The sequence below is a fragment of the Pteronotus mesoamericanus genome, unplaced genomic scaffold (assembly GCF_021234165.1).
Source record: "Pteronotus mesoamericanus isolate MK-2021 breed Mesoamerican mustached bat unplaced genomic scaffold, CSHL_Meso_final scaffold_85, whole genome shotgun sequence".
Lineage (NCBI taxonomy): Eukaryota > Metazoa > Chordata > Mammalia > Chiroptera > Mormoopidae > Pteronotus > Pteronotus mesoamericanus.
This window is the reverse complement of record NW_026555329.1, coordinates 21,413,555-21,427,455: the sequence shown is the minus strand read 5'-3', so window position 1 is coordinate 21,427,455 and position 13,901 is coordinate 21,413,555. Positions and strand designations below refer to the sequence as shown.

At 33.3% G+C, this 13,901-nt stretch overlaps 1 protein-coding gene across 1 annotated transcript in view; it reads right to left on the bottom strand.

Annotated features, from left to right (window-relative positions):
- Positions 1 to 1,260: 1,260 nt before the first annotated feature.
- KRIT1 (KRIT1 ankyrin repeat containing) overlaps positions 1,261 to 13,901 on the bottom strand; it is a 38,177-nt gene continuing 25,536 nt past the window's right edge. Inside the window, exons 13-17 of the mRNA XM_054564498.1 lie at positions 10,610 to 10,776; positions 9,752 to 9,839; positions 9,052 to 9,258; positions 1,766 to 1,882; positions 1,261 to 1,356 (exon numbers count right to left, since the gene is read on the bottom strand). Coding sequence (XP_054420473.1) covers positions 1,288 to 1,356; positions 1,766 to 1,882; positions 9,052 to 9,258; positions 9,752 to 9,839; positions 10,610 to 10,776 — 648 coding nt within the window. The 3' untranslated portion in view covers positions 1,261 to 1,287. The remainder of the gene's footprint in view (positions 1,357 to 1,765; positions 1,883 to 9,051; positions 9,259 to 9,751; positions 9,840 to 10,609; positions 10,777 to 13,901) is intronic.

The following is a 13,901-nucleotide window of genomic DNA, read 5'->3' as shown; positions in this document are numbered from 1 at the left end:
TCTCTGTAGAACACATCAGTCTATTAGCTTGGAAAGACTAGTTTGTAAGCTTATTAAATAGCAGATTAATTAAGTTAGCTCCTCCTCTGTGGTATCAGTACTTCCTAAATGAAGCAACTGAATATTTTATGATATTATTAGTCAACCCATAAAAATACATGTGCTTAATAATGTAACTGAATATCTAGAGATTGTCATTTAATCTGTGTATCTATGTACATATGTGCTTGTATACCAGGCAATTTTGTATAATTTACTTAACTTTAATAATCTAAATTCATATTTGGGTATGGAATTATTTCAACCAAAAACCAAAAAGTAAGAAAAGATTCCCAGGCCCTACTATTTCCATAGTGTAATGGATTCATTTAGAGTGAGTCTCTGAAATTCTTATTTTTAAGGAGGTACCCAGGTAATTATGATGCAGGGGGTTCAAGAAGCCAGTCAGTGAAATACAAATACCATATGATCTCACTTATATATGTAGAATCTAATGAACAGAATAAACTGATGCACAAAATAGAAACAGAGGCATGGATACATGGAAGAGACTGACTGATGTCAGAGAGGAGAGGAGGAGACTGGATGAAAGAAGGCAAAGGGATTACCCAAAAAACATATATGCATGACCCCTGGACACAGACAACAGTGTGGTGATGGCCTAAGGGAAGGGGTGGGGTTGAGGGCTGGATGTAGGTGGGCAAAGGAGGAAAATGGAGACATCTGTAATACTGTAAACAATAAAAACAAAGTTAAAAAAAGGAATTATAAACCTTCCTAGATCCATTTTAACCAAGTCTTTAAAAAACATGCTGAGAAATGTTCAGATTAAAGGAAAATGTTTTAAATAAGAGTTATTTACAGCTTACATAGAAAATACATCTTTATTAAAAGCATGTTGACTTTCAAGTATGTTTTGAAATGACACATAATATGTATTTTAATTTCATCACATTCCACTCTACATTCTTTATACCATTTACCAAAAATAACTTTTATAAAGCTTACTATTTTGTCTAACACTATACACACTATCAATCTACACTTTTTGTGGGCATTTCTTTGAAAAATTAGAATAGCTTATAAGGATATCATATAAAAGTAATTGGTATATTACACACCAAACTGAAGTACAGATTCTGTACAATGTAACAGCATACATATATATAGGTGTATATATATATATTACAAAAGACTGCCTTGTTAAAAATGACAGTTTAAGAAACCTTTCATGGAAAAAAGTCTCTATCACAAAATGTGGTGGCCTAAGTATCAGTTGCTTTCCTCTCACGAATTTCTTTCTGGAGGCATCAGCTGCCCATTCAGCTTCATTAGCAGTTTTACCACGAGGCCAGCCTACAAAGTCAAACATGTTGACAATAAGTATAAAACATGTTAGATGAGTAAACGACTACATGACAGTGGGCAGTTTTCTAGCTATTTGAAAAGGAACCTTATCAGGAGGCAGCTTGTCAAGACGAGTATTTACTCAGGCTTTTGAAGGGATTTCAGAAACTAGTAGCTCAGACAGGATACTGGTCAAGAACAGGGAAGGACGGACCACCTAACATCTTGATAGAGAGATAGGCAATACTGACCAGACTTTGTTTGCTTAGGAAAGGCCTTCTTTTTTCCCTTGGTCTTAAATATTTTAATTTCATGTCATATTAGCAGTTTTCCTTGAAGATGGGTTATTTTATAAAAAATAATTTTACTAATGTAGTAGTTCATTATTAGAAATCCAGAATAATTGATAGGTGCTTACCTGTTTTGTGTGTACTATGAAACTCATTTTATTTTCCATGCTATGGATCTGAAAACATGTATCAGCATCTCCCAATTGCCACATAAAACAGCCATACTTAAGACTGATGAGTAAAGCCTACAATGTAATTAAAAATTGTTGTATTTAAATATATATTAAAAACACCAATCTTCTCTTACTATCTATACTTATATAGTCAGATCTATTGTTAGAATAAAACACAAAGAAAGTACCACACTAATTTCATACAGCTGGCAGTGCAGTGCTACATACATGGTATACTCTCAGGATAGTGTCCTAAGCAATATCCTTTTCATCTGAGAAAAAATTTTAAAGATGCCCATTCTGTGGTACTGATGTGTATGTATTACACACGCATGAATATTATTAAGCCATGAGAAATAAGGAAATCCTGTCACTTGCAACCACATGGATGGACCTTGAGGGCATTACATTAATTGAAATACGTCAGACAGAGAAAGACAAATGCTGTATGTTTTGGCTTCTAAAAAAGCCAAACTCATAGAAACAGTCAGTAAAATGGTGGTTATCAAGGGCTGGTGAGTGGGTAAAATCCAAGGGGTGTTGGTAACAGAATACAAACTTTCAGTTAAAAGATGAGAAAGTTCTGGGGACTTAATGTACAGCATGGTGACTATAGTAAATGATACTGTACTTATATACTTGAAAGTTGCTAACTGACCTTAAATATTCTCACCACAAAAAGAAATGGTAATTATATGATGTGATGCAGGTGTTAGCTAATGCTATGGTCGTAATCATTTTGCAGTATGTTAGTATATCAAATCAACATGTTGTATGCCTTAAACTTACACAATATTATCTGTCAATTATATCTCACTTAAAACTGAGGAATAAAAAAGATGCCCATTATATCAGTGACTTTAAAGGAGATGAAATGTGCAAGTACTTACTTTTTGTATGTTAAATTGCCTGTTTTGAAGATTACTTATTTGAAATTTGTTTTAATCGAGGCAAGAAATAGCTTACTTTTTTTACATTTTTAAATTTTTTTAATTTATAAATGTTTATTCTATTATACTTGTCTCTATTTTTACCCGTTTACCCACCTCCACCCATCCCACCCCACCCTCTGCTTCCACAGTCAATTCCCAATCTGTTGTCCATGTCTGTGAGTCATTCATACATGTTTTTTGTCTAGTCCCTTCCCCTTCTTTCCACCATTGTCCTCTTTCTCCATCCCCTCTGGTCACTTTCAGTCTGCTCCATGTTTCCATGCCTGTGGTTTATTTTGTTTGGTAGTTTATTTTGTTGAAGAGTCCACTGATAGGTGAGGTCATATGACATTTGCCTTTCATCAACTGGCTTATTTCATTTAGCTTAATATTCTCCAGCTCCATCCATGTTGTTGCAAAAGGTAGGGAGTTCCATCTCTCTCTTTCATTCTTTTCATTCTTTCTTTCTTTCTTTCTTAAATGCTTATTGATTTTATTTATTTTTTAAATGTCAAAGTTAATTATAAAATATTAAAAAAATTTAGAACCATTATAAAGTCTCAGGAATTAAACCAACGTGACACCAGAACAGAAATAATCAACTAGTTCAATTAAGTATAATGCACATTCTAGAGACAAACGTATATATTGGTCTAACAATATAATATATGATTAAGTTGATACTTCAAATCAATGGTGAAAATAAGGCTTATTCAACAAATAAGGTGCATGGGCCACTATTACTTGAAATAAAACAAACACAGAGCCCCATTTCACCCATTATACAAGAAATATTCAGGTGAGTTAAAAATCAGTATGTAAAATCTAAGGAGTTTCAGGAGAAAATACAAAATAATATTTTTCTTACCCTGAAGTAACATATTAAAACCCAGAAGTGATGAAGTAAAATATGGACAATATGACTATATTAAACATTTAAGACTACACAGTAATATATATTAAAAAAAAGTTAAAGGACAAGTAATAGAATAGGAAACTATTTGCCACACATCTAAAAAAGGGTTAATAGTTTTTTTCTTTTTTAGGGAAAAAATTCTACAAGCATTTAATCAAAAAATGGATTAAAAATACCAAAGGTTTTTTTTTTTTTTTAAAAAAAAAAAGTCATTTATAGCTTTTTGAAAATAATAGACATAGGCAAGAAATATACAGAAACAGGTTTAGTTTCAACAAATAATAAAGGAACAACTAAAATAACACATCATTGTCACAATCAGGTTAATAACTATTAAAAATATTGGTAGTATCAAGTATTGGTGACTGTGAAAGGAACTGGGTATTCACAGTCTCTTCATCTTCTTAAAGCAGTCCCTTTAGCATATTTTGCAGTGCTGGTTTGGTGGAGGTGTATTCTTTTAGCCTTCTCTTGTCTGGGAAACTCCTGATTTCACCTTCCATTTTAATTGAGAGCCTTGCTGGGTAGAGCAGTCTTGGTTGCAGGCCTTTGCTTTTCATGACTTGGAATATTTCTTGCCATTCCCTCAGGCTTGTAGTGTTTCTGTTGAGAAGTCAGCTGCTAGCCGTACCAGGGCTCCCTTATACGTTACTACCTCTTTCTCCCTTGTGGCCTTTAGGATTCTCTGTCTTTGATATTTTCCATTTTCATGATGACGTATCTTGGAGTGGGCCTCATTGGGTTCCTCTTGAGTGGGACCCTCTGTGCTTCCTGGACTTGTGTGACTTTTTCTCTCCTCCAATTAGGGAAGTTTTCCATCATTACTTTTTCAAACAGGTTCTCTATCCCTTCCTCATCCTCTTCTCCTTTTGGAGTCCCTATTATACAGATATTATTATGTTTCAGGTTGTCCTGCATTTCCTAAATGCCTCTTCATTCTTTTTGAGTCCTTTTTCATTTTCTTGCTCTTTCTGGGAGCTTTTTTCTACCTTGTCCTCCAGCTCGCTGACTCGGCCCTCAGCTTCATCTAGCCTGCCTTTGATTCCTTCTACTGTGTTCTTCAATTCAGAAATTGTATTCTTCATTTCCTCTTGTCTCTTATTGACAGTTCCTATGTCCTTTTTCATGCTCATATAGTTTGCAGTAAGTTCCTCGTAGTTTCTCTATAGTTTCTTGCAATTCTCTCTGAGCTCACTGAACTCATTGAGCTTCCTTAGACCCGTTGTTTTGAACTCAGTATCTGATAGTTTACTTGCCTCTATTTCCTTTAGTTCTGCTTTGTGGGGATTCCTCCTTTCCCTTCAACTGGGGGTTATTTCTTTGTCTTCCCATTCTTTGTGAGACTCTTCTTTTTTGCTTCTGCTTCTTAAATTGATCTATCAGTCTTGATTTCCTGACTTTGTGGTGTGAACTTCAATGGTAGGACACCGCTGTTTTTACTTTCTGGATCTGCCTCTGATGATGTCAGATGTTGTTCCTGTCTGACCTTAGGCAGTCTGTTTGAGACTTCCGGGAATCTACTGTTTGTGGCTTTCTCCTTCAGCTGTTAATCCATTCACTCTGCACTCAGCAGGCCACCTTAGACAGCTCAGGGCGGGGCAGAGTCCCTTCTGGGGGTGGGGTTATTGGGTCCTCTTGTGCTGCTGCCTTCTGGGGGAGGAGTCTGCACTGGGATCCCACTGGCTACTCTCTCCGTTCTCCCCCCAAAACCTCCATCCCCAGTCTCTCCTCAAATTTCTCCAGACTCCTCTGTGCCTCCTTTAGCCAGGGATCTACCGTCTGTGGGTGCCACTCTGCACTCAGAAGGCGGCTTAGACCAGAAATAGCTTATTAATATAACCTCAAAACAGTTCAATATAAGAAAAAAAAATACAACTGTGGTTACCAGCTCAATTATATGGAAGTCAAATTATCAACAAAATTACTGAGACCATATGTTAAAAATAAAGGTTTTGTTGTTAAAACACAATGTACAGGGAAAAAGGAATTCTTGAACCACAATAATAAAAACAGCTAAATGGTTGAAGAGCCAAAGTCCATATTATGGTTTTGACAGATCTATCTGCTCTGGAAGGAAAAAGTAGCTCTCATTAGGAGGTAAAACCTAAAAAGGGCAAGGTGCTTAGTGAGGGAAATGAAACAGCACAAGAGAAATGGCAGATATAGTTTAGAGCAGAAAAGGGAAAACTGTATAAGTCAGAAGGGCCACAGAGCTGACCAGGACAGACAGGAGAAATCATGATGTTGACAAAGAATGACATTATATGCATATTTAATTAAGCACTTTTATTTCAGAGAAGGATTATCGTCAAAAGAAACTGACATCAGCAAAGGGCATCTATTGCCAGGGTATGGCAGTAGTCCTATTAAGGTTGAAGATATATCAAGTACAGTTCGATTAATGAAAACTGCAATGCTTTCACTATAGTAAAACAATGAGCCACAACAGTGTCTTTATCTATTTAGTGTCTATGTTTTATGTAAGTAGAACAGACAAGTCTCTGATGAGCATATGAAATTGGCTGGGTTATATTATCTGATTGGGCAACTTTTGTTATTTCAAAAAGAAACAAAATATGTAAGGTAGAAATAATTTTTTCCTGTAACGAAAACATTTTTTTGGTATGTTGTTTTATTTTTTTCCATCACCATTAATCCCCCTTATACCCTCTTCCACTTCCACCCACCTCCCTCCTCCCATAACTTCCACACTGTTGAAAAGGTAGAAATAACTGACATTAAAAAAAAGCCTACAGAGTATTCCATGGCTGGCTGTTCCTGAGAAATAATCTTTGAAACTACTGTATCTAATGTAGAGTTTTCAATGCAAATGAAAGTATTTTTAAAGATAAACATGTTTATTTAAGTAAGCTTGTGAAATTCAATCTTAGTAGATGTTGGTGAACCTAAGACAACTGAGGACAAGCTGATTGCTCCCACCTGTGATAATTATAAAATATAATCACATAGACCTTTTATAAGTGCTATAAATTTAACAGTGGTTCAGAGCACCAAGATAACGATTAGGTGGACAAAAAACATCATTATGCTTGGGTTCAATCATCTTTTTATATTTCCAAGCACAGCATTTCTATTTACATTTCTAGAAACTGAACATCTTATCCTGGAAAAGCAGACTGCTAACTAATAATAGTTATCATTCTCTTCCTGACACTCTCACTCAACCCCAAGGCCAGAATATTATTTATAATATGAAATGGTGTAAGATTTTGCTGAACCATCATTTGAATACCAAAAGTCAAACATAAAATACAGTATGGAGAAAAGGCTCAGCATTATACCCACAGCAACACCATCCAGTTCAATGAAGAAGGATTTGTAGAAATTGGTATAAAATGCTCTGAAAAATTTCTTAAGTGGTGAGGGGAATTTCTCCTTCATTTTCTTTAACAACATAAATAGAAAAGTGGTTATAAGCTAATAAGAAGCTATTTTGTGTGAATAAAATAGTTTAAATAAGCAAACGGCCCAAAAATAAGCTGACATCAAAGATTTAAAAATTTATGCTACGTGAAATAGGTCAAAGAAAGACAACTATCACATGATTTCACTCATATGTAGAATCTAAAAAACAAAACAAAACAGGAACAAACTCATAGATACAGAGAACAAATGGATGGTCACCAGATAGGAAGCTCACTGGAATGGTGGTTGAAGAGGTAAAAGGGAAGAGGTAAAATGACCAGATATAAACAGTCACAGGGATGTAAAGTACAGCATAGAGAATATAGTCAATAATATTGTAATAACTGTAGATCATGTCAGATGGGTATGAGAATTACTGGGTTCATCACTTCATAAAGTATATAAATGGCTAATCACTTTTCACACCTGAAACTAATATAATACTGTATGTCAACTCTAACTGAAAAATAAATTTTAATAGACCTGGCCACATCTATTCTAGAGAAATTTAAACCAACAATATTAGATTTTTTTTAGCTTCCTGTACAAACTAGAAAGCTGATTATCCTGTGAAATGTGTTAAATATGCTAAAAATAACTGATAACCCCATATTTTATACTGTAGTGGCTTTCACTGGAAAAAGGAGCACAAAACAGTAGCAAACTGAGGTATTCCAGTGGATATTCATATTCCTTCCCGCACTTCATCCTGTCCCTTAAAAGGTTTTTGAAACTAATTCTAATTTTCAAAGGAAGCTTCTGTGTCAGAAGTATATTTTTCTTCTTCAAATATTTTTCACTTAAATCTAATTGGTTTTTAAAATATGTAATATAATCATAGTCAATACCACAGACTGAAAAGTTTCCTTCCTACTCTTGTTCCCTGTTATCTGTTTCTCTTCTCTACAGGCCTCAAGAGACTTTTTTATGCTTAACAAATAACATGTATTTATGTAAATATAGTGTTCATTTCCCCCATTAAAAAAATTGAGCTATAATTGACATATATAAATTTCAGGGGTACAACATAATGATTTGATATTTGTGTATACATATACTGCAAAATGATCAATCACCACAGTAAGTCTAATTTAACATCTGTCATACAGTTGAAAAAATTTTTTTCTTGTGTTGACGACTTTTAAAGATCTACTCTCTTAGCAACTTTCACATATGCAGTGCAGTATTATAATCATAGTCACCGTGCTGTACATCACACCCCCATGACTTACTTATTTTACAATGGTAAATTTGTAACTTTTGACCCATTCTGTCCATCCCCAAACCGCCTCCCATGCTGGCAACCATCAATCTGTTTTCTGTATCTATGAGCCTGTTTTTTTCCCCTAATATTGCACGTATAACTGAGATCATGTTATTTATCTTTCTTAGAAGTCTAATTTATATAGCTTAACATTATGCCCTCAATGCACACCCATGTTGCTACAATTAGCAAGATTTCATTTTTTAATGGCTGAATAATATTCTATTGTGTGTGTATCACATCTTCTTTATCATTCATTCATCACTGGACACTTAAGTTGTTTCCATATCTTGGCTATTGTAAGTAATGTTACATTGAACATGATGGTGTATACATCTTTGAGTTAGTGTTTTGGTTTTGTTTGGCTAAATACCCACTTCCCCCATTTTTACACAAAGGGCGGCATATTACATATGGTTCAGTGCTTTGCTTTTTCATTAAATATATCTTGGAGATTATTCTACACAAAAATATTTGTCAGTCTTTTGTATTGGCACAAGGTATTTCAATGTAGAAATGTACTACAACTAACATATTAACCCCTATTGATAATCATTTAGTTTCACGCACACCCATTATTTGCTATTAAAAACGAAACTGCCATAAACAGACTTAAATATATGCCATTTCTAGATTCTTCAGGTAGACTGGTACTGTTATTTTACATATACAATGTGACTGGTCAAAACAGCTGAAAATCTACCTTAGTTTCCATGTTGAGGAGATGAAGTCCTTTTATGTTCACTCCTACATACACAGGGATGACTTTATGATTGCTGGGGCTTGCTTTTGTAAATATCTGTCCTGTGAAAAAAGCTGCTCCATATGTAGGAATTTCCCAACAATTCTGTAAAAACATGCGCTGAAGGTGATGCATTTCTTTACTGACACCCTCACTTGTACTAAGATTCTAAAACCAAATAAAGTAAAATAAAGAGATATGAAAGGAGAACGCACCTTTGATAATCCAAATAGGTCAAATGAACAGTTTCTGAAATCAAGGCTGCCCCCAAAGAATAAAATTGTGTGACATTATTCCAGGAGCAATTTTTCTTTTGAGATGTTATATTTAAAAAAAAAAGAAATAAATATCAAGGCCTAAAAATATTTTTTGTCTATTCCAACAGGTTTTTTTAAATGCCTCATGGACAGAGATATTATTTAATGTGTTTTAAAAATCACTAATCCTTACCACAGTATCCAGCATAAAGAAGGTATTTACTAAAAGAGTCTACATTATTAAAAATAAAAATATCCTCCTTTGAGTTTTAGACATGTGAACCAGAAGATCCATTTTTAATTTCAGGACTATATATTTCATATACCATTTTTAAAGCATATTAATACTAACAAAAATTCAACTATATTATAAAATGTCTTTTTAGTTCTATTAAATAGCTTACCTTGTATTCATGAAGTATTCGGTTTGTCCAGTGAGGTGCCTTATTTTTCAATTTGGTAATAGGTACAATGGATTTTAGATTTTCTTCACTGTAAGCAAATATGCCAACATCTCTTAAATAAATTATCTTTAGTAGCTAAAGTAATATAATCATTTAGACATAAAATGTTTTAAGTAACTTTATTTTTGAGCTAAAAAATACTATGCTATGAAATATCAGAGAGCTCTAACAAATTTTTAAACAAAAGCCACAACCTTAATTAACATTGCTCAATTTAGAGAAATGTTTCTTCTTTCAATAACCTCAAAATATTTTTGAAAACTGAAAACCACAGTAAACAAACTTTAGATGTTTTCTCTCAGCAGGAAACATGAACCTAGTTCTTGTGGTGCAATTCTTAAATGCATCTGCCTTCTGTCATTTTTCTACTACTCATTTAAGTTTTAGTGAACTTGTTTAAACATATAGTAAAGAAAGATAAATTTAGAAAGTATAAGGGTTATCAAACTATGGTGAAATATAAGAAAATTAACTTCAGAGAAGAGTATAACTTAAAGAATGCTTTACCAATATTTTTAATTTTTTTTCCTTCTTGTCATTCCACAGCTTGTATTCTAGTTGTCCCTTGGAATCCGAGAGGGATTGGTTCCAGGACTCCTGAGGATGCTCAGTCCCTTAGTCAGCCCTCTGTATTCATGGGTTCAATCTGTGGTTGGTTGAATCTGCAAATGTGGAACCCATGGATACAGAGGACTGACTGTATTTCATTCCAAACTAATGTATAAATATTTCTAAACTTTCTTGGTTAAACTGAATCTCAAGCACAGCACAAGACCACAAATTATATGAAATACTTACTTTAGGAAACCTTGCTTGTGTTTCTTACTCTCATAATTTCCGTAAACTATTTGCAACAACAGACTTGCCAATGTTATTAGTTTGGCATCAGGAGCTGTGTAAAATCCCTTCAATAAATTGTATCTGGCTTCATCAAAGAGAATAAGAATAGCTAGTGGGTCTTCAATCTTAAAAAAAATATATATAATTTGGTTATTAAGCTACAATTTCCTGTTACAAATATAGAACTTGTCATTATCTAATATGGAAAAGCAAATATTACATATTTATATATAAATTAAGCTGTTACTGCTTAAGGGCAGGGGTTTGAAAAACTTTTTCTATTAAGAGCCAGATGGGAATAGTTTAAACTTTGTGAGCCATAGAATTTCTTGAAATTACTCAACTCTGCTATTGTTAGTGCGAAAACACAATATATCAACAAATGGGTGTGGTGGTATTCTAATAACACTTTATACATGAATACTGAAATTTTAATTTCATAAAATTTTCACATGACATGACCAACATTAATGGATTACAGAATATACAAAAATAAGCAGCAGCTCAGATATGACAATAGACCATAATTTGCTAACCTCTTATTTACAATCCAGTAAAATTTTCATCAGTTTATGGATATGGATAACTTCTTGCACAAGTTTATATTCTTTATATTCCTCAAACATTTTACTATTATCTATGCTTCATAAAATAGTAGTGAACCTCAAAGAAGGTGAAAGGGAGTGTGTTAATTCCCAGAAGGGTATGTGTAGTTTTAAAAAGTTTATTTTAAGACAAACATGTTTTATTTGACTAAAAATACTTTGCACTTTCAAGTAACACTAAAGGAGAATATATGTCTTTAGATTTTAAAAACTTTAAAGTTTCATTTTATCTGATAGGATTAACAAAGACTTAGAAATGCTAGCCTAGAGAATATAGAGTAGTTTTACTCAGAAATAATCACCAATTACAGAGTTTCTGAATGAACATTTAAAATATTTCCAAATATAACTCACAATGATCCAAATTCCTTAAGGTAAAGATTATTTTTGTCATTACTAATTAAAATAATATCTTACAATATTCCATAATGTAAAAAACAGAATATATGGAAAAAAATGGAGGAAATTGTTCTAGACTACAAGAAACTAAAGAAATAAATGCGAAGCATGAACCTTGGACCAGATCCTACATATGGGAGTTATAAAAGACTTTGAAGCAACTGCGAGAAACCTGAATATGGATCTAAAATTAGATGTTACTATGGAAATATTAATTTTGTTAGGTTGTAAATGGTATTGTAGTATATAGGTATGTCCTTAGGAGATGCATGTTGAAATATGCAGGGATGAACTGTCATAATGCCTGCAACTCACTTTTAAATGGTTCACAGAGAAAAGAGAATAGATGAAGGAAATGTAGCAAAACAGTAACCATCAGTGATTTAATAAATGGTATATGGTATAAATTTTATTACTTTTTCAACTTTTCTATAAGTTTTTAATGTCTCAAAATAAAATGTTGGAAAAAAGATTGAAACATTTTTCTAATAAAAATTGACTTAGTGAATTTGAAGTGTTTCAGTTGATTTATAATTCCTAATAGTATTTTCAGCAAGTGTTAGTCAACAATTGTTCTTTTTAAATGAAATCAGGCTATTTTCATTCTAAAGGAATGATACTAACCAGTGTCATCCTTCTATTTTTCAGATGGTACAAATAGGAATTTCTTAATTACATAATGAGTAAAAGAATAAAACTACTTTACCAGATGATCATGGTATTCTGATCTATCTTAAGTACTTATTAAGCCTTTTTTCCCCCCCACTTGAGCCCACTTTATCTACAACACAATTATGCAATTTATCATCTGGGTATTATCATTATTGCTCCTGTTCTCTACCAGCCAAATAAATAAAATCTCTTTTACTTTATTTACTTTTAGAGAGAGAAGGGAGGAGAAAGGAAGGGACAGAAACATCAATGTGACAGAGAAGCATTGATCAGTTGCCTCTTGCACCTCCCCAACTGGGCACTTGGCCTGCAACCCAGGCATGTGCTCTAACCGGAAACAGAACTGGCAACCTTTCTGTTCTCAGGCTGGCACTCAATCCCCTGAGCCACACTAGTCAGGGCATCTACTAGCCAACTTTAAAAATATTACTTAGGTGGAGAAAGAACATAGACTGAGTATACCTAAATTATTTATAAATTTAATGAATCTAATATATTTTTAAATACTGTGTTAATAAACGTAACAAAAAATTTTCCATTTTAATCGTTTTTAAGCATACAATTCACTGGCATTTATTACATTCACAATGTTGAGCAACCATCGCCGGCTACTATTTTCACAACTTTTTTATCACCCAAACAGTTTCTGTAACCATTAAGCAGTAACTCCTTATTATCCTCCTGCCACTCACCTGTACCAAACACTAATCAACTGTTTCTCAATTTGCCCGTTCTAGATATGTAATATAAGTAGGATTATACGATATTTTTTGTGTCTGGCTTATTTCATTAAGCATAGTGTTTTCAAGGTTCATCAGTGTTACGGTATGTCTAGGTAAGAACTTCATTCCATTTTATGGCTAATATTTCATTTTGTGTGTGTGTGTGTTGTTTATCCATTTATCTGTTGATCAATACTTTGTTTCCACTTTTTTGGCTGCTGTGAATAATGCTGCCATGAACAATGGCTTACAGGTATCGATTTGTTTTCAATTCTTCAGGTATATACCCCCCGTGAAATTGCTGGATTATATGGTAATTCTGTTCAGTGTTTTGAAAAACCACTAAGCTCCTTGCCATTGCAGCTACACATTTACACTGCAGTATACAAGGGTTCCAATTTCTCTGCATCCTCACCAATACTTGTCCTTTTCCTTTATACATTTTTATTATTATGGCTATTTTAATAGGTTTGAACTTATTTCTCATTTGTATATTTTCCCTGGAAACATGTTTTTCAAGTCCTTTGCCAATTTAATTGGGTTGTCTTTTTGTTGTTGAATTTTAGTTCTTTATATATTCTTTATAATAAACCCTTTTTAGATATATGATTTGCAAGTATTTCTTCCCATTCTATAGGTCTTTTCATTTGCTTAACAATGTCTTTTGATTTATAGTGTTTTTAATTTTGAAGAAGTCTAATTCATTTGTTTTTACTTTTGTTATTCATGCTTTTGTTGTCACATCTAAAACTCCATTGCCAAATTTAAGATCATGAAGACTTACCTATGTGTTTTCTTCTAAAAGCTTTATAGTTTAGAATTAAAGTTTCAAAATTGGGAAATGTGGTTCTC